Below are 24491 nucleotides of genomic sequence, written 5' to 3' on the forward strand. Positions count from 1 at the left end.
ATTAACAGTCTCACTTTGCACATTAACCGGCTTAACATGCACGATATCATAAACACAATAAATAAATAGATATCACATAATATCTATCCTATGTGTGATCATGGAATTATGGTTCAATGGGTCTCGAGCCAAAGAGACCCATTTAGCCATTTTAATATTTTAATAATATGACTCTGCTCTTCACTTTTTCTTCAATCTTTGAACTCTTCAAAGACCGGGCCCGTAGAGCTCACCAGTTTAATGGCTCCTCTCTTGTGTATTTACATCAATAATTGAAATACTACACTATACTTAAAATTACATATCAAGAAAAATTAAAGTAAAATAAAAGGAAGGACGCAGCCTCCATTTAATAATTACATCCCCAAAAAAGAATACCTGTAATCATCATACATTCATCCATACAACAATCACAACAATTAGGATTTTTTTCCATGATCACCACTTCTTCCTTACGAGCCATAAATTCAAAATTTAAAGCCTGAAGGCATGCATAAAATTCCTATATCATTTGCAAAATATAAACATCAAATATAACAAGCTACGGATTTTTGATTCAGATATCAACATCAGGTATCACTTCATTCGAAATGTCTTAGCTAAGGGCAATGTTATTGTAAAAAAGATTGCTACAGCAGATAACTGGGTAGATATGACGACAATTATTCCTTGGCGAAGCTCAAGCTCTCTATTCATTTAGGAGGAGTGTTCACCCGTCAAAGTAGGGAAAGCAACATGGATGATGAACACTATATCCTCTGGCTTCAAACATCGAGTCAAGGAGAATTGCTAAATTAATGTCTCGAGTTTGGAATTCGGATATTGATTTGTTACACTGAATTTGTCGAGAAGGATTTCAAGTAGATTACGACCGGATGGAGAAGTTTTATTATGTTGACTTTTTTTTTAGATGAACAAAGAAAGCAAAGAAAAAGTTATCTACAACTATAAGAAAAAGAGGAAAAAAAGAAAAAAAGTTTTATCTTTTACTTGCAAAAGAAGAAACGATGTTGGAGTTTCACAAGGTGGGGCCCGAGGTCAAATTGTTGACTTTGGGTACCCACGTACAAAAACAAAACTTCGGGTTTTTTTTTTTTTTTTTTTTTTTTGTGTGGAGCCACAAAGCTAAGGAGTGCCGCACGAGAAAAGAAAAACTAGAAAGGAGTCGCCGTACAAGCCACTCGATCAAGAGAAGGAAGAACCCTAATTCGTACATAAGAAAGAACATGGACGAAGTTTTTGGTTTTAGTGTACATAGAGCATTTTACTTTAAGCTATAGAACGGCGGTGATTTTGAAGCCGTGAGTTTATGTTCAAGTGGGTTGTTTATTTATAAACACTTTGAGTTTGGGCTTAAATTTAGGTGTGGGAAACACTGAGCATGTGAGTGATTGTAAACTCTGATTTTTCGTTTATAACAAATTATTTATACAAATTTCCTCTCCGCGGACATGTGTGCCGATACCTCGCCTGAATCACGTAAATTTCTGGTGTCCCTATTATTTATCATTTATTTCTCAAATAATTTTGTGTTGAGGTAAATTGCAAGTCATGTCATTTCCGCGTATGATATTCCAACACTTTTGGGGTGGTGACCAGGAGGTCAAAATGGTTCACATGGTTCAGGGATTTTCGAAGGAGGGTTTGATTAAGGTGGTCTATATGAGACCGTGAATTGATATTTTCCTCCATCTTCACCAAGTGATTCGATAGTGGGGTCTCCATCAAAGTATCTCTGATAAAGTCTACCTTTTGACCGTGTCTTTTTCTGGATGGCCTATCATCGTTTTCTTCATCCAGAGAATTTGTACAAAGAGAACACTAACAATCAAGATCTCAAAACAATGTCCTGTGTGGGTATCATTGTAGTAGTGAATAGGGCATCCCCCTAGTCAAAGGACTCAATCATGGATTTTGGATTTGATGTCCAGTGGGTTGCATCATAAAAATAGTAGGAAAAATAGAGGAAGTGGTTTCTTCCTTTTTCTTACTAAATTTGATGACAATCATGGTCTGAATGATACCAATGCAAGTTGGTAGTCTAAAATGAGTGTCTAAGAGAACCATTTAAGCAACCATGGGTAAGTCCTTCTTCTGCGGAAAGGAGAAAGCAAGTCTAATAGCATTAAAGTGAAGGTGCATATATCCATGTTGTATCCATTTTCGTTGAAAGTCAAGATATTTGAAGGTTGACAAAGTGTGTTGAGTAGCTGAATAATAATGTCAAATTTTTGAAAACTGACATATTCTTTAACTTTAGGAATATGCTTTAAGTCGTTAAATTCGTTTGGTTGTGTTTTTTTTTTTTTTTCTGTTTTTAAACACTTTTTCTGTTTTTTGTTCTCGGGAAAAAAAAGGAACAAACGCGTTATGTGCTGCTTTCGTTCCTTTTTGTTCTTTTTGTTCCCAGAACAAAAAAAGAAAAGAAATAAGAAACATAAAATTTGTGTTTCTTATTTCAAAACACATTTGAGGAACAAAAAGGAACAAAATAAAAGAACAAAACCGAATACTGGAGGTGGGTCTGCTCGTGCCCGAAGGCTTTTGTTCGTGCTCTCCCTTTCCCGGAGGCTCTCCCCCTCCGCTCCCACTCAGCCGACTCTCCGGCGACTCCCTACCCGCCGACTCTCCGGCGCCTTCCCACTCGATCGACTCTCCTAGCGCCGACAGTGGTGCTCCTTCACCGCCGAAGCTTCCTGCATCCAGGTGGGGCTTCGCTCCTCCTTCTCCGTTCAAGAGGGCTTCGGCGAGAGCCACCTCGCAAATCTGCCGCAGATCTCGTGAGCGCCGCCGGAGCCGCTTCGCCGAGCGAGCAACGCCGCCGGAGCCGCCCGCCGAGCGAGCAGAGCAATGAGCGACGCGAAGGCGGGCTGCTCGCCGAGCGAGCAGAGCAAGGGAGGACGCCGACGCCGTCGGCAGCAGCGCAGCGACGCCGAGCGAGTCCCTGCTCGCTCGCTTGGGAGAGCAGCGAGCGATGCTCGATCGAGCCATTCATCAGTGTGGATCCTTCGATTCCGCAGGGGATTCGAGTGATGTTGTGTTGTTGCTTGATTCAGTTTTGGAAGGGGGGAATTTCAGTTCATTGATTGGATTGGGGTTTCCTTCGATTGTTGCTTTGTTGCTCATGGTGCTGTGGAATGGACAGGCTGGTGAAGCTCGTGGCGAGGGCGTTCTACGACGATTTCACCACCAAGGAGAACCAGCCGAAGTTGAGGCGCAAATACAACCACGGCATCGTAAGAAGGTAAGAACTAAGGGTAATGCTGCCTTGTGTTGGCTGAATTTCATGGTTGCATATTATATGTAGCATTACAATGAAATGCTCAGGCTGATCATTTGGATTTACAGCTCAAAAATAGGTCGAGAGAGTATTTTGTTGACTTCACACCTTTGTTGGTTTCTGTTTACTAGTGGTAACCATCTGAAGAAGCCAACTTTACTGAATGCCAAATCGATGTCACTATTCCTGCATTAACAAGACTTCTGGACCTTAATGCTGAAGTCTCATGATGTATTAGAAATTACTCTGGGTCTATTAAGAGGTAACTATGAATTTGTTCCATGGACAAGGGTCTCCAATATTCAGTAATTGATGTGATACATTCTTTTTGTTTGTTACAAAGTTCCTCTGCCATCTCCAGTGCTGATCTTTTTGGCAACAGTTCAGATTCTGCTTTTGGACATTTCTGCAAGTGACCTCATCAACAGGCCTCTCTTCCAGGTAATGTCTTCTACCATGCCGCAGCATTTTTCGTTTAATCGTGGTACTTATTTTGGGCTGATTTTTTAGGAATATATACTAAACTTAATTGCAAGGTATAGATTTGCAACTTGATGTGTTTTCTTAAGGCCTGGGCACTTTCTAGCTATTGAAGCAGTAGTCCCATCCTTGTGATGGGGATCCAAGCTCCACACCTTGTGATTGAAATCATGTTCCCATGCCACCTCACTCTGATTTCTTTGGCTTCTCCAATTTAATTACTGTTTCCTTTTTGTGTCTTCATGAATTTCATCTGAGTTTTCATCTGCCACTAGTTTCTGGTTTCTTTTGGCTAAATCAGGTGGGTTTGTACTAAGTTTAGTTTTTCGCCTTCTGATATCACAGGCTCAGCAGGATATCTCTTCCCTAAGAACATCGCGGGAGAGACTGGAAAGAATAAGTTCCTTTGCGTCCTCCTTCATAAAATGATCTCCAAGACAGAGTCCTCTAATTTGCAGGTCCTCTTGGTCCCGGAGAAGTGAAGTCCGACCCATCATCGCCCGATTATGTAATGGATGTGAAGGGAGAGCTTTTAAGAAATTCTTTTTCAGGAGACAAATAAAGAATTTACTTTGATCTAAGACAGTTTGAGAGTATTTTGTAGCACAGGTATTGCCTTAAAGAATGATATGTCGCCTTTTTGTCAGTTACAACAACTGAGCTTTTTGTCGAGCCCCTCATTCTATTGTGCATTGGCTTGATAACAAGTTTCTGATAAAGCATTGCCCATAGGTAGCGATTTGCTCAATTGCTTTGTGTGTAAAAGTGATGGTTTTTTGGCGGGCTTATGATTCGCGACCAAAATATTTTGTGCTTCTATCTAATTAGAGTTTGTCGTCAATCCGAACATTAGGCGAATGGCTTTGAATATGGTAGTGACTTTGGCCCCCGTCTCGTCAAAGCTAAATTATGAAAAGAGGAAAAGGCAAAATGTCTCTGTGGATGTAGAAACTAGAGCTCATGACCTTTTTTCTTTTACAATTAACAAGGGCGAACTACAGACCAGGGCATTTCACATTAGAGCTGGAAAAAGTGTAGAAGGATTGAGGTTTGTTAGTACGAATGCTTAATCAGAGACACCGAGTTTACTTCCATCATTAAATTGCTTTACTAGTGGAAGGGAGGAAGGCGATCACGATGCTCGTCGATAATGCCAATCAAGAGTCCTAAGTCAACCAAGAAGAGAAGATTAAGCACAAGTTGGCGTTTATCGTGTTTCCATCCTCTGTTGAGCAAAATGATCATTTTAGGGGGAACACTAAATACGTTTTTCGCTTTTATGAAATGGTTGTTTAAGCGAAACCTCCTATTGAATATACTAGATAGTCTTTCCCAAGTAAACTCATTTGGCATATTGCTTTAAGGTTTGGACGTGTTTATGGTTTTTAATTGGCTGGTGCTTTTAGGTGAGAATAAAATTTTGATTTATAGATGGCAATTCTGAGAAGAAAAATGACATTTTTGTAAATAGAGACTCGAGGATGATTGATTGATGCAAAGACGTAAAATTAATTAGCATTTCGTGAGAATGATCATCATATTCAGAATGTTTGTCTTCACTCACCATGAACAAAATAAAATTAATGAGCATTTCATGAGAATGAGAATTTAATATCAAGTTTAAACTTTATTAAAAAAAGGCATTTTTTGAAAATTTAAAACATAAATTTTGTACAGCTACTAAACGCGTTTCTGCTTTTTTCTATTCTAGGAACATAAATTGAGTGCATTTACCAAACATGTTTCTATTCTTTTTTTTTTATTTCAAGAACAATTTTTTTACACTTACCAAACGCGTTCTTTATTCAAAAATTGTCCTGTGAACAGAAACACTTTTTTATTTCTCTGCTCCTAACAATTTTAACATGAAACAAGTACTAAACGCGCCCTTAATGGGGAATTGGATAGTGGAAAAGAGGATGGTTTAGCAAAAGAAAAATACGGATTTATAAGTGAAAGGCGAGTCTATGAAATTTTACTATCTTTCTTGAGTAAAAGAAATCTCATAGAAAAAGTCAATCTTAGAGCATTGGAAGTGCAAAGCTCTAATCTAAAGGAGGCCAGGGGAAACTAGGGCATTTATAGTGAAATGTGTGGAAATTCTCAAAGGATTCAGTCGTGGGATGACAAATCTCCCTTTTTGCATTGGGTATCCAATTCAAACTAAAATGTGCCGGAAAATGCCATGGCACTAATACTAGAACTCATTACTTCATTAGTTTACTCTATGTATCAAATCTCTTTCTTTACAATATCAAAGAATTTATCCTCTTCCTTATTATACTAGCGAGATACCTTTATACGAGCATGTAAGACGTTAGATCAATATATAGAAAGCACTAAAAACATTATGCACAATAAGATATATTGATGTTGTTTTTGACCAATTCATAAATGATATTCATTTTCGTAATCCAAAATAATGAGATTTCATTGGCATTTAAAAAAAATTCTTATTTATGCAATGTTTTGATTTAATTAAATTTCATTTGCTTAATAATATATGCATAAAAATAATCGACAATGTGATAAAGAACTAGATTTTTAGGAAATTTCTCTTTCAACAAAACAAATTTTTATGGAAGTAATATTTAACAATAATAATAATAAAAAAAACATAGTGCCTACTATAGACATGTACAATCTATAACAAAGAAAACCTAAACATATTAAATCCTTAACTATGGTAAGTAGATCCTACATAGATATTGAACAACTAAAAGAGGAAAGTCCAATTTAAATTGCAACTAAATGATAGATGATAATTTTATTTTTTGGTAGAAATTGGGTGGGACTTAGTCATATAGGGGTGTAAATAGTGTCGCCAAAAAAAAAAGGAAAAAAATAAGGCTGCAAATTCTTGAGGCCTTCTTGGTATAAGAGTCAAGTGCTCTATTCACTCCAGTAAAAAATACATGGACCGGTGGAAATGGGAAGTAAAAATTTTGTCAAGTCTGAGCTCTCGCAGCTAAACCTGAATGACAGAGGAGACATTGGAGTTAAGGCTTCCGTTTGATCCTCATTATGTACTTTGCAATTCTTCCGGATTTTTGTGGCAACTCCTTTGATGGTAATTTTTCTGAGACGAATGATGAAGATTGTCTCGCGTTTATTAGGATGCGTTGCATGTGTTTGTAGATATAATCGTTGATTTTAAGAGACCGATACGCTAATTAATTCCTTTGCGCAACGCGCTTTAAGATCTTGGAAGCATTGATTTCTCTCCCGGTGTCGGATTATCGCAACCATCAGCTAGATTGCTGCGTGCCGGAGCAGGCCGTTTTGGTGATGGTGAAGGCATAGATTAAAAGAGTGGAGGCGAGGAGAGAGGTGATGCCAAGAGAGGAGGAGGTCGTGGGGTGACAAACATAGTTGATCTGGAGTGACGATTTCTTTCGATAGCGACGATGAATGCTCATGTAAAGTCGAGGATAGATTGAGGTCTAGGCTCACTCATTCTCTATGAAACAATGAAGAGACGAGGCGGGGGAAGTGCTCGTCACACAAAAGCCCAGCAAAGACCACCCTTGGGTCCTTTTTTAAAAAAATAACAAGAGACAATATTAAAAATTGGAAGAATTGGTAAGGTATTTGGCCAAATGTTGAAAGTCTTCAATACTGGGCTTTAGGGCTTTCAAACTTTTCTAATCTAATTTTCACTGAAAGCTTCTTTTAAAATAGTTGCCAAATGGTACATATTTCAATGGGCTTAAGCCGAAGTTCTACTGCACGCTGAATCAAACGCACCCGCATAATTTGTTCTATCCTTTAGCCAAGTTGATCTCTAAGTGTCTAATCGCAATAGTTTACGTAGGATGCACATGATCAAAACACAAGCGTGCATCCTACTAAATTCAGCTATATTTTTTTTTTTGAAAATTATCAAAAAGTTCTAAACATATTGTAATTTTGCCAATTTAGTTTTAAAATTTTCAATTATGTCAATTCAATTCTAAACCTTTTTGTACTTTGTTAATTAAGTCTATTCGGCTAATTTTGGCTAGAAATTGCCGACGTGGAGTCTAAGTATCCTATATGGCAACGATTGGTGCTAACGTAGATCATTTTTAATAGTATTCTAATATCTTTTCGGAATTTTTATTTTATTTTCCTTTTTCCTTGTTTTTTTTTTTTCTTTTTGTGTCCGCGAGAGTCAATGGTGACCCTCATTGATCGCGAAGGCCTCACTCAGATTGGGTGAGGTGTGCCTAGATTTCCAGGAGAGCCTTCACACCCTTGCCCATGGCCAACAGGGCTACAAAGCCTTCACCCAAGGCCATCATAGCCACATGCAAGGGTAGGAAGGCCCTTTGCCCAGTCTGGGTAAGGATTGCCTTGCTCAGGCCTTTCTAGCACAAAAAAGGGCAAAATAATAATAAATAAAAAGCAAAGAAAAGAAGGAAAATAAAAAAAAAATATTAAAAATCTATTCATGTTAGCACTAGCCGTGCCAAATAAAACAGCTGACATTCATATTAGCAACTTCAAATCAAAATTATTCGAATGAGCTCAATTAGCAAAGTGTAAAAATATTTATGATTGAATTAACGAAATCAAAGATTTAGGACGAATTAGTGAAATTGCAATATGTTTAGAATATTTTGAACAATTCTTTTTTACTTCTTCACCCCCAGAAAACTCCGACATTCCACGGACTTGTTTACGGAGACCAATATTTATAGATGTTTCAAAAAATTGTCAGCAATTTTAATCATCTATCAAGATATATTTCTTGGCTTTCCAACGCATTGGGAGGTACTGAATTTGCAAAGTTACCGATCTAAACTTGATGGTGTGCCAACATTTATGACATTGTTAAAATTTCCAACAATTTTAATAATATATCAACATTTGTTTTTATGGTTCAACAACGCTATGAAAGTTACTAAGATTCATATGAAACCATGGACCTTAATTTGATAGTGTACCAACATTTGTCACACGAAGATTCTAACTATTTCGAGTCACTCACCAACTTTTTTTTTTGTTATCATGATAGAACTTGAAGAATACAAACACTTCTTTATACTTCTAAGATTATCAATTAATTTAATAATCTTCCAACATTTATTTTTGTGGTTTACCAACTCTTTTGAAATTACTAATTTTTATCCAAAATTACCAACCTTAATTTAGTTGACATATCAACATTATTCACATCAAAATATCGACTACATTTGGTCATTATCAACTTTTTTTTTATCTTGCTTGGTTTGCAAAGTCTAACATTCTTTTTTACTTTCAAAATTATCTACTTTAATAATCTTCCTAACTTTCATTTTTTGTGGCTCACCGTATATGAAGTTACTAAAACTTAGTTGGAATTGCTTACTATAATTCAACTGATGTACCAATATTCGTTTCATTAAGATGCCATCAATTAAATTGAGAATGAAAAATTCCGAAGAAAAATTGGTAACTTCAAATGCGTTGGTAAGACAAAATAAATTATTAAGGTAATCTTTGAAGTATAAAAAAATGGCTGTACTTTTCAAAACCAAGCAAGATAAAAAGTTTGTGACTGGCTAAAATTAGTTGGTATCATAATGTGATGAATATTGGTACATCAATAAGATTAAAGTTGACAAATTTGAATAAAAGCTAGTCATAAGTCATGAAAATAAATATTGATAGTTTACTAAAGCAGTTGGTAATTTTAGAAATATAAATGAAAGTTGTCAATTTTCAAAACAGAGTCATAAAAAATGTTGCAAGTGACTAAAATTACTATGCCATCTTTACCTAACAAATGTTGGTATATCAGTCATATTAGGGTTGGTAATTTCAAATGAAAATTATAACTTCAAAGGCGTTGGTAAGTCACAAAAATAATTATTGTTATAGTAGTAAAGTCGTTGGTAAACTTGGAAGTACAAATATTGGCGTTCTTAAAACAAAAGTTAGTGGGTGTTTTATGTGTGAAACGTAGATACTCTAGTCAAATCAACTTGAAAAGTACGAGCGACAATAATAAATATTTGTCCTTTCTGAAATCAATCAAAATTAAAAATAAATATTAGGGACTAATATTAGTTTATATCTTATTTGGCGTTTGAAACTTATTCAAAATAAGATAAAATTGGATATGGGAGGGATATGACATTGATAAAATTATTTTATGAGGAAGATGAGATAAAGATGGATGTGATTTTTAATATCCATAATAAGAAATTATTTTTCTCAAATAACAAACTTCTTAGATTAATAAAATTAAAATTATATTTCATTAAAAATAATATTTGAAGTCTACTATATAAAATTCAAAATAATGAAAAATAACAGTATAGCCTTTTTAATTTAATCTTATTTTTACTTATATATATTTGAATTTAATTCTATCTTATAATGCATATTAAATATATATACATATAATTATGTTTATTACGTATTTTAAGGTATTGTAGTACTTTAGGTATATTAGTATAGTTTACTATTTAATAAAATTTTATTAGAGAATGATGGAAAGGGAAAAAGAAATAAAAAGGAAAATACTTTAAAAAAAGAGAGGAAAAATTTTAAAAAAGGAAAATAAAAACAAAGTAGACAAGAGTGTCGCGAAAGGTTCATGAATTTTTACATTTATTTACATTGATATACAGTTTATGCTAAATAATGTACATGCCATAATGTAAATATATCCGACTTTGTTATTATGATTTATCAAATGAGTGATAGAATATGGCAAAATTCTTGGATTTCATACTATATCTTTAAAAATCCAGATGACCAAACATAACCTTAATGTGATGTTTGTTGATATAAGATTTATTTTGACCAAAATAAAAAGAAAAAAAATAAAAGTTACTAAGTTCAAAGGCCCTTAAGCTACAAGAATAAACTATATTCGTACTTTACAAAACCAGATAGATCAAAAGTTGATAAGTGATTAGGATTAGTTAGTCTCACAATGCAATGGATATTGTTGCATTATTCAGATTAAGGTTATCACTTCGAGGTAGCAGGTTCAATAAGTTGATAACCCATAAAAGTAAATATTGGAAGATTATTGATATAGTTGCTAAATATCAACTTATGGTGTTTACAAAATCTATTGATAAGTTATTAACGTGTTATCAAGTAATTATTTTGTCAATAATTTTTTTTTTATTACAGATGGAATTTGCTGGTTACTATTTTCATGATGAACCAAAGAACTCTATCTCATTATTAAGATTTCTTTGTTTCGTGAAAAAAGAGTAATTTGTAATATAATTTCCTATGACAATTTCACCTAGAAGGTAATGAGTAATTTCTACAACTTGTCCTTTATACAATGCTCAAGGCTTTGGGCCGAAATAGTAGGAGCAGCTATTCTCAAATAAACTTATTTTTAATTATTTAATCATTTCATTTTACCAAGTTCAATATTAGCCAAACTAGTCAATATTTATATGTTTCCATGCAACAATAAAATGTTATTTATAACAAGTAGTTTTATTGGTTGATTAATAGGTCACTTTTTTTTATTTATGAAATGTGTTAAAACGATTAAATTTATTATTTAAAATAATTAGCCAACGAAAAATTAGGTATTATCAACAACAGCTTGTGTCTAAATATTTTCATCATTTTCATGAAGGATGAAAATATTTTTGGACGATCATTTTTAGCAAATATTTTTAGAATGTGAATTTTTTTGTCGATTAAGAGTAAAAAAAAAGAAGAAAAGGAGTTCGATTTCAACACATGATGTTATATGCCACGTCATTATTTTCAGGAGACCCCCTGTCAAACAGCGTATAAAGAAACGGCGATCTCCGTTTCTACCGGTCTCCCCTCCTTCTCTCTCATGGTCGGCGGCGAAGGAAGGATGAGACACCACCACAGAGCACCGTCGTCTTCCTCCTCCTCCGGCAGCAACGGCGGGCGGCTGGCGGTCCCGCATCTGGCCTGCGCCGCCGCATTCCTCTGCCTCTTCGTCTTCGCCACCCAATCTTCCTTCTTCGCAGGTCGCCTCCCGTTTCCCGCCTCCCTCCCGCATCGAAACTTGGGCTCGGTCACTTGCCCATTTCGATCCCTTTTACCTTTCCTTCTTTCGCTTTCCTGGGTTTTTCAGGGGACCAAAGTTCGGATCTCGACGGGCGGGAAGTTCGGGTCTTGTCCGGTTTCCAGTCCAGCGTGCAACAATGCGTGGTTAGTCCCCGAAAACCTTCTCGAACCGATCGGCGTTACCCATCTCTCTGAATCGCGTGACGATGTTTCGAAGCTGTTGTGGTGAACATTTCGCAATTGTGGTTGCTAAGCTTGGCTTGGCTTGGCTGACTTTGGTAGATGGGTCGCGTTCTTGTTATTTGGGCTTTGGGAGGGAATTCCGTCCCTTTTCTGGTTGATATTGCGAAGTTAGTCGCTACTTATAGCTTGGTATTATAGCATTTGCGTGCATTTGCTGCATATGCGCAACGGGTTTTGATGAATCTTCAGTGCTGAAGTATGCTGGGTGCTGAGTCACTGATTCTCTGATGTAGGCCAAGAGAGGGCTTGGGCTTTCCGCGCACATAATCGATCATTGCAACTTAGTCCTGAAGTTCCCAAAAGGCACTAACAGTACTTGGGTCGGATCCCTCTCTCCTTGTCATTTAGTCCTTCATCCTGATGGTTTATTATTCTGAGTGGCTGACCTTTATAGTCTTTATTTATAGTACAATGCACAGTTTAAGATCTTTGAGCCCTTGGAGTACAAGTATGATGTCTGTGAGGCCATCTTGTTATGGGAACAGGTCAGTACCATTGTACTTTTGTCTGGATCACTGGTAGAGTCTTTGGGGAGATAATTTGAGCTAATGTGTCTAGGGTGCAGTATCGTAACATGACTACCGTGCTGACTAGAGAATATCTTGATGCTCGGCCAGATGGATGGCTGGAATATGCAGCAAAAAGAATAGCACAGCTGTAAAATCTCTTGCTGACTATCCTTTTTCCCATTCATCTGTAATAGTTTAATTTTGGAATGCCTGGCAGCTGCTAACTTGTGCTTATTGACTGGTTCTAGGGGTGTTGATAAATGCTACAATCGAACTCTTTGTGAGGAGCATTTGAATATGATTCTACCATCAAATCCTCCCTTTCACCCCCGACAGTTTCACAGATGTGCTGTTGTCGGAAACTCTGGAGATTTGTTGAAGACAGAGTTTGGAGAAGAGATAGACAGTCATGATGCTGTAATTAGAGAAAATGAGGCTCCTGTTAATGAGGTACATGAGCTATAATGCTTCCTGTCATTATGTATGAAACTTTATAATTACTAAAGGACTGAGTTTTTTTTCTTTTGGTTGCCTTTTCTCTCTTGAAGAAACATGCATTTACTTTCTTGTCTGTTGACTTTTATTGTATACATTATGTGGTTATAATCGTTGAGTCTGTTTCTTCCTCGCATGAATTTCATACATTGAGTGATGTTTGTGAAGTGGATGCTTTATTCCTAGTTCTTGCCAAGTACCTTCCTGTTGATTAGATTGCTGCAAGCAAATGGAATTGTGCTTATTCTGGCTTCCTTTTTTGGCCCTTTTTTTCTGGCTTCTCACTTAATACAGAAATATGCCAAATATGTTGGCATGAAAAGGGATTTCCGCCTCGTGGTTCGTGGTGGTGCTCGAAACATGATTGCCATACTGAATGGGTCTGGTATGTTCTGATCTTTTGAAACAAAGTAGAAATTGATCAAATCCTGGTTTTCCCCAAGTACTTGTTTCCCTTGCTATTTGCCAATTTCTCGATACATAATTGACAAAATCAAAGCTGTATCTGCTTTGGTTCTCGGTCTATTTACACTTTTTTTCATCTGTTCTGTTCTTTTAATGGTACAAATAATTTGAATTAACCACCGGCCGTGGTGGCTCACTGGGTAGGCTTCGTGATCCTTTGCGAGAGAGGTGAGGAGTTCGAATCCTTGCAACGCAAGGAGGCTGGTGGAGTTACTTGGTGACTTACCTGGTGGCATGGGGTGATGGTTTCCCCATGTTGCCCCTAGGTTCTTCCCGCCGGTTGTCGGCTTACGGGGTTTCCTAATTCATCAAAAAAAAAAAAAATTTGAATTAGGGAAAATTTGTAGACACCCTGTACTTTACCGTAATTTGAAGGACATCCCCTCCTTCAATTAATTTTTTTTTGCACGTATTGTTGAAGGTAAGTGAGGTTGACCCCAAAATCGTTGACATAGAAAAGGGGTTAATGCTCTCGAAAAGGGGTCAGACCTTCACCTCTGATGGGGGTGTAGCCTTTAAAGGAGGTTTTGATGATTATGGCATGTTGATTGAGTTTCAATATAGTAAGGAGTTGTCTCTGAAATTTTCTCTGAATCATGCATTGTTGATGGAGATTCTCTGCATTTGTCATTACTCCTAGTTTTCTCCTGCAGATGATGAGGTACTCATAATCAAAAGTGTGACTCATCGAGACTTCAATGCAATGATAAAGGTGAGCATTTTGTTCATGTATTCCAGTTCCTGGGTCAACTAATAAATTAGTTGAACAAATCTTGATGGCTAGTTTCTATGCTTTCTACAAAAAGCTCCTATTCCCACAGCTGCCTTGTGCTTATTCCTGATCCAGTTAGCATTTCTTACACTAAATGCTTGCCCTAAACCAATGGACTGTCTGGATTTTTGCTTAATGTTGTCAATCAAGTTATTTAGAATCAGCTGTCTCTAGATCAATGCAGTTACCTTTTTTATTATATCATACGCAGAAAGTTCCAAATCCTGTCTATCTGTTCCAAGGGATTGTGTTGCGCAGAGGAGCAAAGGGGACTGGAATGAAGTCTATTGAGCTAGCACTCTCTATGTGCGATATTGTTGACATATATGGTTTCACTGTTGATCCAGGTTATACAGAATGGTTAGTTCCATTCTTACTCATAATGTTAGCTTCCTTGGATGTTTTTGATGATACCCAACTTCAGTAATGTATTTAGCATTTTGATTGTATGATCATGTGCACTAGTCATGTTCTTTTCATGCTTTTTCTTTTAGTTTCTATATCTGATGACTACTGATCTCAAAAGAGATTTTTTAACTGATTGTAAACTTGAGTTGGAGTGATCTAGGAGTAGGAGCTGGGATTGCCTGGGACATTTAATGTTTCTTACCACAAGTGTGCAAAGTCATTCCACTTATCTTCAATTCCCTTTTCTTATACTGCTTGCAATGATCTTTTCAAATATGTGATTTCCTCTTATTGTGAAATTGTATGCAACTAACTGCATATATGCTTACTCTTTTATGACAAATTTGGTAGCAGATCTTTTAATATGTGTCGTTGAGGATCAGGGACATGCTTCCTGTTTGATCTGAGATAAAAGCCAAAAAAAAAAAAGTGTAGTACCTTTGTGTAGTGACTTTTGCAGAAAATTTATCATGGAAATGATTTGAATAGATGATAAGTACCTAGAACATCACCATAGCCACCAAAACGCCATCATCTTCTTCTCCTAAATGAACTGCGAGCTTACCTGCTCACTTTTATTGGGTGGTGAAAAGTTGTAGATCCATTTGTGCTGCTGATCAATTTTCAAATCTTTCTTGCAGGACTCGTTATTTCTCTGAACCGAAGAAAGGTCATAATCCACTTCAAGGGCGGGCTTATTATCAGCTATTAGAGTGCCTTGGTGTATGGAATAGATTTTGAGTTAATTATCTCATGCATGTAGTTCTTAGCGAATTTCTTCTTCACGGTTTATCTAACTTGGTTTGTCTTGTCAGGTTATAAGAATCCATTCTCCCATGAGGGCCAAAATGAAGCAAGATTGGTCAGATGTGCCTAATCGCGATTTGATAAGAAGTGCTCATGCGGCTGCATTGCGCTTAAAGAAGAGTCAAGCTGGTCAGAGTGGTGGACAGGGACAGTTTGGTAGTTGTAAGGTTTGGGGCAATGCAGACCCTAAAAACAATGGGCGGGTCTCTGGTTCTTCAGACATGAGTGATCTCAGGAAATATTCGAATTACAGCAAATGGGAACTCATGCCTCTAGAGAAGCTAAGGAAGGAAGCACGAGATCATTTTATCCATATGGAAGGTGTATCCCTGTACAAAATGGATGGAAACAAGTTGGATGATCTTGTCTGTGTACGGCACGCTCTAAGATCAGAGGCATGATCAATACCTTCTGGCGACTTAATATTGGTTTGGTGGGAGATTTCACTTAAGTATTCATCTCACAATGTCGTGTCTTGGTTGATGAGGTTGCAAGTGCAGTGCTCCGCCTTTTAGCATGCAGTTTTGAGGTATAATGAGCATCTGCACTTTTGACATGGTCTGCTTTTAGGTTTTCTACATCAGAAGAAACCAAGAGAATACCCCATCACTTGTTGCTTCCTGCCACATCTCTACGTTTAAATCATTGAGGAAATATACATGAACTGAAGCCAAATCTTCATGCAGCTTTGTTCAAGTTCAGATCAACTTGAGTTCATACTTCATGCCTTGTGGATTATTATCTTAGCCGGGTGTTAGGATCTAGGTGGCATCGCTTGAGATGCAGCTTTGTCCCGAGCTTTTGCCATTTTGTATCTATGTTGTCATTGAGGGTGCTGACAAGCTTTTTAATTATATTTTAAGTGCAATGAGCACTAAAAGATATGAATAACAGTAAACATACAGACAAGGAAAATGAAGATTCTACACGTAGGCCTCCATTTTCCTGGAGAGGTAGATAAGATATCTCAACACGGTGGCATACTTACACGTCATTATGGATCGGTCAACGGAAATCTTGGTAGTGTAAAGCGCCTCTCCATAGCCCGTTTTCTGAGCTTACTATATGGTAAGCAGTGATATTTCAAAAGGATATTTATCTTGACAAATTCTGCCTTGAAGCCGACGTGCGATCCAAATGGCGATAACCGTCGATGAAGCGGGATTTCACATTTTCTGATTGTAATCGTCTCCATCGGCTACACTAGCTAACAGTATGCCAACGTCATGCAACTTCAACATCACTGATCGAGTCCCAGCTGGGCTGTACCAATTTTGTATCTTCCTCAAGATATTTCTCTCGAGGGTGATAGAAGAGAAATTTCCAAGCGATTCGTAAATATCTCCGAAACGATTGGAACTTGCTGAAGTTTCTCCATCTCTCAAAAGCATCTCAGGCAAAAAGGGTCATACCTTATCCAAAGTTTCACAAATATCTTCACTTCCCAACATCCTATCCATCCCCCCTATAAATTGGGCTTCAATCTCTCTGCGATTAACACAAAACACGTTATCATCAAATCTCACAAACACTCAAAACATTCAAGATGCAGGCAGCTCTGTTCCTCGCCCCGCCCCTCCTTCCGGTGATCCCATCCAAGAACCTCTCCAAGCCTTTGGCTTTGCCTTCCAAGCTCTCTTCTTCAGTTTTGTCTCGAGTCTCCCCGGCGAAAGCTTCTCTAGCGGCCTATGAAACTGCGACAGTCGATTACAGCTCCTCGTTCTCGTACGACACCAGTTTCCGTTTCTTTTGCAACTGAATTGCCATTTTTCTTGAAGTTTTTCCCTCATGTCTACATAGAAGTGTCTCTTGATAAGTGAATGTGTGAAAAGAGTAGACAAAGCTAGATGCTAAATGTGACTTAACAAAAGTCTGGTCATTGACAGAGTGTTCCCAGCAGAAGCCTGTGAAACCGTTGGTGGCGAAGCATGCTTAGCAGACGCATACCCTGAAGCCAAGCTCAATCCCGTGGCCCGAATCAGCACGGCAGCGCAGGCTGCGGAGGCCATCGAGAGGGAATATCTTGAATACACCGGTCCTAAAACGTAAGCCCACCGATACATTATTTAAAGCGTCACCGGCAAAATTCCGGTAATTTGTCTGAGGAAAATCTATGAACTTCTTTTGATTTCTTTTGCAGGGTTTTCCCAGCAGAGGCTTGTGATGATCTCGGCGGCGAGTTCTGCGAACGTCCATACCAGAGAGGTGTTTACTAGAATCGATCACGAGGGCCAAAATCAGCAACAAAAGAGAGACTTCCTAGGCGTGGATATGTGTATAGATAGTTACCGTGATGTATGAATGTAAATAATGTGCTATATCGTAAGGGCTTCTATGGCGCGGCGGGGTTATGGACATTTCTTGTGGGTTGTTTCACCGGTTTCGTGGCCTGTAAACCTAGAGTTACTACGACTTATTGGATCGATTTCACGGTCATGGAAGGAATATTAGCGGGGCTTTTTGTCTTTTAATTTTTGCCATGTAATTTATTTGCTCTGTTATAGTATGTGGTGGCTTCCTTTGCTCTGTGGCATATCAAGGTTGATGCAGGTATAAAGGATTGAACTTTGATAAAACAAACTAGAGCCATTCAAAAAGCCTGTGAAACGTGATCTGCTGTCAACTGATTCAAATTCAACGGGCCAAAGAAAAGGTTCAATCTTAGAGCATTGAGAGACTGACATGAAGTGAAATTAATGGGTTAACATAATTGCTATCGAAAAATTCTACTTTCTATGTTTGCACTTCAATTAGGGGTGAGCATCGGTCTAGGGTCAATCTTGAACCAATTATGGATCGGTCTAACCCTACTGGTCTTGGTCCGGTTTTTAGAAAGACTAGGTTGGTTCTTGGTCCTAGGATTTTTGGACTAGCACCGTGCGGATTGGTCTTCAATCTTGGAAGCTTAGGGTCGGTCCAACCCGGATATATATATTATCTCATATATTTTTAATAATTTTTTTATATAAAGAAAACCTTAAAATAAATGATGTTAACAACATTAAATATCTCTTTAATGAGAAGTTCAAGTAATTTTACATTATTCTTTAATAACTTAGATTTTTAATGTCTTTTACAGTGTTAATAATTATAATTTATGAATGAGAAAAATATTTTTTTGAGGAGTTTTTAGGGCGTCCAAAAGGGTATAAACAACTCCTTAAGACATCTTCATCTAGTACATATACTCTTTTGTCTTATATGTCTTATAGTTTTCAATTTGCTAAAATCGAAAGAAACAACTTTTCCGCTCATTACTCGACACTCATCTTGCTCGCTTTGGGTCACTCATGCCGTTCGCCACTCGATGCTCGCTAGGCTTGTTGCTCTCCACTCGACACTCATGCTCACTCTGTTCGACGCTCACCTTACTCAATCTTCATCGCTTGCATTTCTTAGCTGACCTTACTCATTATCGAACCCATTAGGTCGGTCCGGTACTCGATTGCCCTTTCAAGGTGTACAAAAAATGAAATAAAAAATTATTGGTTGGTTTCGAGTTGACCCTATAACCGAACCGAATCTATTGAGTCAATTCGGTTCTCAATCGCTTTTTTAAGGAGCACAAAAAATGAAATAAAAAATTATTGATTGGTCCCGGGTTGACTCTAGAATTGGACTAAACCATTGGGTTGGTTCGATCCTTAGTCCCAAACTCAATAGGGTCGGTTTTCGGTCCCAAAAATTATGGATGAGCATTGTGCGAGTTGATCTTAAGGTTAAGGGTAGACTGGCCCAACCCGTACTATGCTCACCCCTAACTTCAATAGCTATTTGCTATATCCACTCTAAAAGTTCCTCAATTGAGAATGGAAATTGTTGACACTGAAACACTACATATATCGAGATAATTATTGAGATAATTATCGCCTGAAATGACTATCACAAGAAACTATACGACATCCTTTAACATGAGACTATAGTACATACAACCCTTCATGTAAATCGAGTAGTTACGATTAAAAAAGCCTAGATTTACATTAGATTTACATGAGACTATAGTACATACAAGGCGAGATAAATCATACATCTAGTTACAAAAATGATGGAAGATGGGATGCATTATCCTTACTCTCTACAAGAGTACGGTTACATGTTCTTTATATATACATAGAACAAGATTAGCACTCTTGACAATCCAATTGACTTAACAAGCTAACACAAATTCAACCTACACCAAGCACCAATGTTAATAGCATCAACCAGAGAAAATATTCAGATTGATAATAAGGACTCAACTCCCATTCTAGCTAGGTATCCAAAGATGGCATCAATCCCCATCTTTGAAGTGCAACCGTTTGTCAAACGCCACGTTAATTTGAAATTTGAAGAATTCTAAATATCTCTTAATAGATATTTAAAAAAAAAGGTAGATTTTCATGATATTGAAAAGTAATGAGTAAAAGGTTGACACGGTATACTAAAATTTGAAAATATAAATTGTAGCACATAATTTTTTATTTATTTATGAAAAACCTTCATATAAATTCATTACAAAAATGATTGAACAGCCAAGCCCCATTTGGACATTGGGAGTAGAGCTAGTGGAACGAGAATGAGATCATTATTGCCTTAACAGTTGAGTTTGGTAGCGTAATATGTGAAATGACCAACCTATCCTTACTAGGAGGGGACTATGGATGCGTTTGGGAAAAGCCTTTAAGGAAATGCAAAGAGCTTTGATCTAAAGAGTTTTGATGAAATGCAAAAACTGTTTAGCAAACTATAATTGAAAAGAGCCTTGAGAAGTAACTTTGGGGAAATGCTATTTGGTAAACACATATTTGGGAAGTCCTTTAGCTAAATCAATTTAATTTTTTAATTTTTATTTTTTAAATTGAAAAAAAAAAATAATGACTTTTTTTTTTTGCATTTAGATGTATATATAAAAGAGATATATTAACAAGTTCAATGACCTTTATATATATATAGAGATGTATATATAAAAGAGATATATTAACAAATTCAATGGCTTTATATATATTCGCACTGAGATGTATATATATGTTGACACCTAAATTTTTGCATAATTTTTAGGGTTAATTTTTACTAAAAAAAAAAAAATCACATGGCATATAGTTTAGAAACATTTTATTTTTGTTTTATTTTAGGCCGCCAAGAAAAGGAAAGATTTTTCACATATTCCGTTCGGATTCTTCACACATTTAGGCAATATACACAAAATGATGTATTTTCAAGCAAAAAGGAAAATTTTGGATGGGATATTTGATAAATACAAAAGAGAATATCACGTGTGGTGCAATGATATATTTAGAGAATTATGCGCAAATAAAATTGGAAATAAAATACGCCTCAAAGATCTAAATTTTTTCCCTATAAAAGGCGTTGTGCACGTACGGACAAAAGGGGGGAAAGGGATTTCGAAAATTTTGGAGCGAAAAAAGGGGGCCACACACCTTGGATATACGGCCGAAGGGGCTTCTTCTCGGATTTTCTAGGGTTTTTCTTTAAATCATTCGGCAAAATAGGCTTCCTTTCGTTCTTTGAAAAAAAAAAAAAACACACAAAATACAAAGGAAAAAGCTTTGGAGGAAAGGCTGGTTTTGCTGAAAAGGTTCTGCAGAAAAGTGAAAGAGCAGAGAAGAGTCAACAGAGAGAGGGAGGTGGGAAGCGACGTGCAGCAGAAGAAGAAAAAAGGAAAAAAGAAAAACAAAACAGAGAAAGAAGAAGACCGGCGCTCCCTACTGCCCAATCCCCTCACCGGCGTACCAGCAGCCAGGCCACCGTTGCGCCGGCCACCTTGCCGCATCACCGCGCCCGCACTGCACCGCCGCTGCATTTCCGCCACGTCTCGCCTCGCTGTCGCTGTTCACGTGACCTCTGCCGGAGTCTCTACTCCTCCTCCGACTCGACACCACCACCGCTTCGGTGCTTCCTCGAGCAAAGCCCTGCAGCAACTCATCCGAGCTGATCGCGCTCGAGCCGACCACCTGAGTCTCCCTCGCCGCGACACCAGTAGCCACCAGCCCAGTCGTCCGCGACCTCCCCTGCCGACGCCGCTCCTGCCCTGCTCTGCCACTCACCCGCGATTGCCCAGCAGATCTCGCCTTCGCTCGCCGTTCGTGAAGCCCGACGCCGACGGATCTGAGACCCTCATAGCAGCCGCGACGCCCTGCCACTGTCTCCGAGCGCTGCTGCTCCGCACCCCCGAAGTCGCGAGGCTGCCTGCACTCGCGCGCCTCCAGCTCTGCTCCGCGCCTCCTCCTCTGTCGCTGCCCGATCTGCAGCTCCGAACTGCTGTCCCCTCTGTTAGCAGCCCGCGGCGCTAGCACCACTGTCGACTCGCCGCACCTCAGCCTCGCCGCGACGCCGCTCCGGCTGACTCTCCGAGCGAACCAGTCACAGTAGCTCGCTCCCTGCTGCCCTGCCCGTGTCGCTCCGACCAGCGACCCGACGCCCGCGGCACACCACCCGCGACCTGTTGCTGCCGTCGGTCCACCTGCTGCCACCGGTCCTCGCCGGAGTTCCGACGCCGGCGACCCATCACCTCCAGTGACCAGCCTCCCTTGTGACCTGCCACGAGCACAAGGCCTGGAAGGAAAAAGGAAAGAAAAACAAAAGGAAAATCACATTAGGTAGTTTTCTTTATTTTATTTTACTTGTTTTTTTAGTATAATTATTCCTTAATGTAAGATTGAGATTGCCCGACATGAAATTGCTTCTGAAATTTGAGATTGACAGTTTGATTTTCGCGCCCGAAATCCGATTCGTAATCTCAATCGCTTGAAAATCATTAATCCGATCTCCGCCCGAAATTCGATTAATGATTTATTTAAAAATTGGCAATCCGATCTCATGCGTAAGATATGATTTGTCAATTTGTGGATATCAATCTTATCTTATTTGATTTGCTGTCTTGTTAGTTGAATTAATTTTATTTTTGTAAAATGAAAAATCCAAAAAAATTTGAATTAGAATTAAGTTTGTTTTAAAATATTCATCGTCTTAGGATTATCTTGCATATTTAGAATAGGGATTTTATTTTTAATCATGAAAAAGAAAACAAAAAAAGAAAGTGCATTCATTTAGGATGTTAGTTTTTATTTGAATTGCATGTTTAATTTTAATTTCGAATTTCATAAAAGAAAAGAAAAAAAAATAGATTTAGAGCATTCTTTGCACGTCATGGCATATTAGAATAAATTGCATGTTCATCTTAAGTTTAGATTGATTTTTGCATCTTAGGTTAGAGCTTGCTAGGTTAAGACAATATCTTAGTTTAAATTAGGATTTAGTCTAATCCGATCCTTAATATAAGCTAGATAGAATTTTAATCTAGATAGTCATGTTTTGCATTTCATAAAAAGTTAAAATTTGTCTTAGGATAAATTAGTTGCAATTTCTAGGATAGATTGCATTTTTAGAATAAAAAATCATGTGCACGTCATATAGAATTAGGTCCATAAAATGCACGTCATTTAGCGATCGTTGTTAGATTCATTTAATTAGAAATTGTCTGTCATTAGGTTATGTCATTTAATAAATGTCGCGTGACACGTAGCTCGCATATTAAATTGCATGTTGCATGTCATTTTAGTTAAAATAATTTTGTACGTCATTGCATTCATCACACGTCATTAGAATTAAGTCATTCTCGTTAATTTAGATTGCATATTTAATCATTGCATGTGCATTAAGAAATCATTAGTTTTTTTTTACGCATTCATATAGTTTAGGACATATTGCCATGCCATATCATTTCATATTAGATTAGAAGTATTGCATTGCATATAAACTAGATTTTTGTTGAAAAAGAGAAAACAAAAATTGAGTAATTGCTTGTTAATTAGAAATCATATTTAGGGTTGATGTGAATTCTGATCTAACATTGCAGATGCTTTTTTGCTATGAGGTAAGTCTTACATTTTATTTATTTGCTTTATTGGGTGTTAAATTGGTGGTTTGTGTACCTGCATGATCACCTTACATGTTAGGAAAATAGACTTAAAATCAATCCAAACCGCCTGCAAAAACATTTTTGAAATTAAAAGAATGGTACCGAAAAGGCATTAGAGAAATCTAGTGTAACCAAGTCCTCGTACCCATAATCTCTGGTTCGTAGGGTAAAGTAAATCTCCTATTACTTTGCTTGGGTTTCTAATCGACCTACTAAAAATAGATTAGTGGCGACTCCTAATTGAAAATCAATTGCATGTCAAGAACTTGAACCGAAAGTCGCGAATTGGTATGGGCTTAGGAGAGCCTGAGTTAAGTCTAGGCTTAACAATCCATTAACCAAACCCTAGGTGGTTCACACCATGAAAAAAATTGGTCACGACAATATAAAATAGATATATTAACAAGTTCAATGACTTTATATATATATATTGCACTGAGATGTATATATAAAAGAGATATATTAACAAATTCATAAGTTAAAAATACATCGAAGTGACTTTTTCTCAATTAAAAAGAAAGAGTAATTTCATTATAATAAATATGATTACATATACATCAAAGAAAGAAATAGGTTTTTATTGAAAATTACAAACATTCTTAAGTATTTACTAAACTCATTGCTATTTGATCATGTAAACGCGTCATGTCATAAGATAAATTGTCATTTGAAGTACCGGCATTCTCATTTGTATTATCAATGTCAATTGAATATCCATAATTTGGATCAAATTTGCTCTTGCAAAATGTCTATCATTGGTGGCGTTTCGTCGCATATAATTATGCAAAGTCATTGCTGCTATAACAATTTTTACTTGCTTTTCAAATGGAAAACTTGGTATATGCTTTAGAATTTTCCATTTCTTCTTCAAGACACCAAAAACTCGCTCAATTTTCGATTGCAGCGATGAATGAGCACGATTGAATACCTCTCGATAGCCTGTAAAGGCAGGATCTTGTTGAAATTCTGATAAATGATATCTAACTTCTTTGTACGGTCCCAAATAACCCGTCGGATTTAGATTCCAGCATTTACTAAATAATATTTACCTGCACAAATATAATATAAATTTAATTAACATAGACTACATTAACACATATTAATGTACAAAAACCATTAATTAAC

General features: G+C 37.3%; 2 protein-coding genes across 2 annotated transcripts; both read left to right on the top strand.

Annotated features, from left to right (window-relative positions):
* Positions 1–11515: 11515 nt before the first annotated feature.
* LOC120295332 (sialyltransferase-like protein 1) lies at positions 11516–16374 on the top strand. The gene is made up of 11 exons (XM_039316361.1): positions 11516–11709; positions 11817–11893; positions 12226–12312; positions 12400–12477; positions 12558–12649; positions 12750–12951; positions 13291–13381; positions 14115–14173; positions 14445–14593; positions 15283–15364; positions 15457–16374. Exons 1-11 carry the CDS (start codon positions 11550–11552, stop codon positions 15847–15849), a joined length of 1470 nt encoding a protein of 489 aa, XP_039172295.1. The 5' UTR covers positions 11516–11549; the 3' UTR covers positions 15850–16374.
* A 551-nt stretch (positions 16375–16925) lies between these two features.
* LOC104453526 (light-regulated protein, chloroplastic) lies at positions 16926–17972 on the top strand. The gene is made up of 3 exons (XM_010068109.3): positions 16926–17173; positions 17335–17493; positions 17589–17972. Exons 1-3 carry the CDS (start codon positions 16995–16997, stop codon positions 17662–17664), a joined length of 414 nt encoding a protein of 137 aa, XP_010066411.2. The 5' UTR covers positions 16926–16994; the 3' UTR covers positions 17665–17972.
* The last annotated feature ends 6519 nt before the right edge of the window (positions 17973–24491 follow it).

The sequence above is a fragment of the Eucalyptus grandis genome, chromosome 7, assembly GCF_016545825.1.
Source record: "Eucalyptus grandis isolate ANBG69807.140 chromosome 7, ASM1654582v1, whole genome shotgun sequence".
NCBI lineage: Eukaryota > Viridiplantae > Streptophyta > Magnoliopsida > Myrtales > Myrtaceae > Eucalyptus > Eucalyptus grandis.

Coding starts and splice junctions, on each gene's coding strand:
- LOC120295332 (XM_039316361.1), top strand. CDS start 11,550: ATGGTCGGCGGCGAAGGAAGGATGAGACACCACCACAGAGCACCGTCG. Junction 12,952..13,290: donor ATGAGGCTCCTGTTAATGAG/GTACATGAGCTA, acceptor CACTTAATACAG/AAATATGCCAAATATGTTGG. Junction 14,174..14,444: donor ACTTCAATGCAATGATAAAG/GTGAGCATTTTG, acceptor TATCATACGCAG/AAAGTTCCAAATCCTGTCTA.
- LOC104453526 (XM_010068109.3), top strand. CDS start 16,995: ATGCAGGCAGCTCTGTTCCTCGCCCCGCCCCTCCTTCCGGTGATCCCA. Junction 17,174..17,334: donor GATTACAGCTCCTCGTTCTC/GTACGACACCAG, acceptor GGTCATTGACAG/AGTGTTCCCAGCAGAAGCCT. Junction 17,494..17,588: donor GAATACACCGGTCCTAAAAC/GTAAGCCCACCG, acceptor TTTCTTTTGCAG/GGTTTTCCCAGCAGAGGCTT.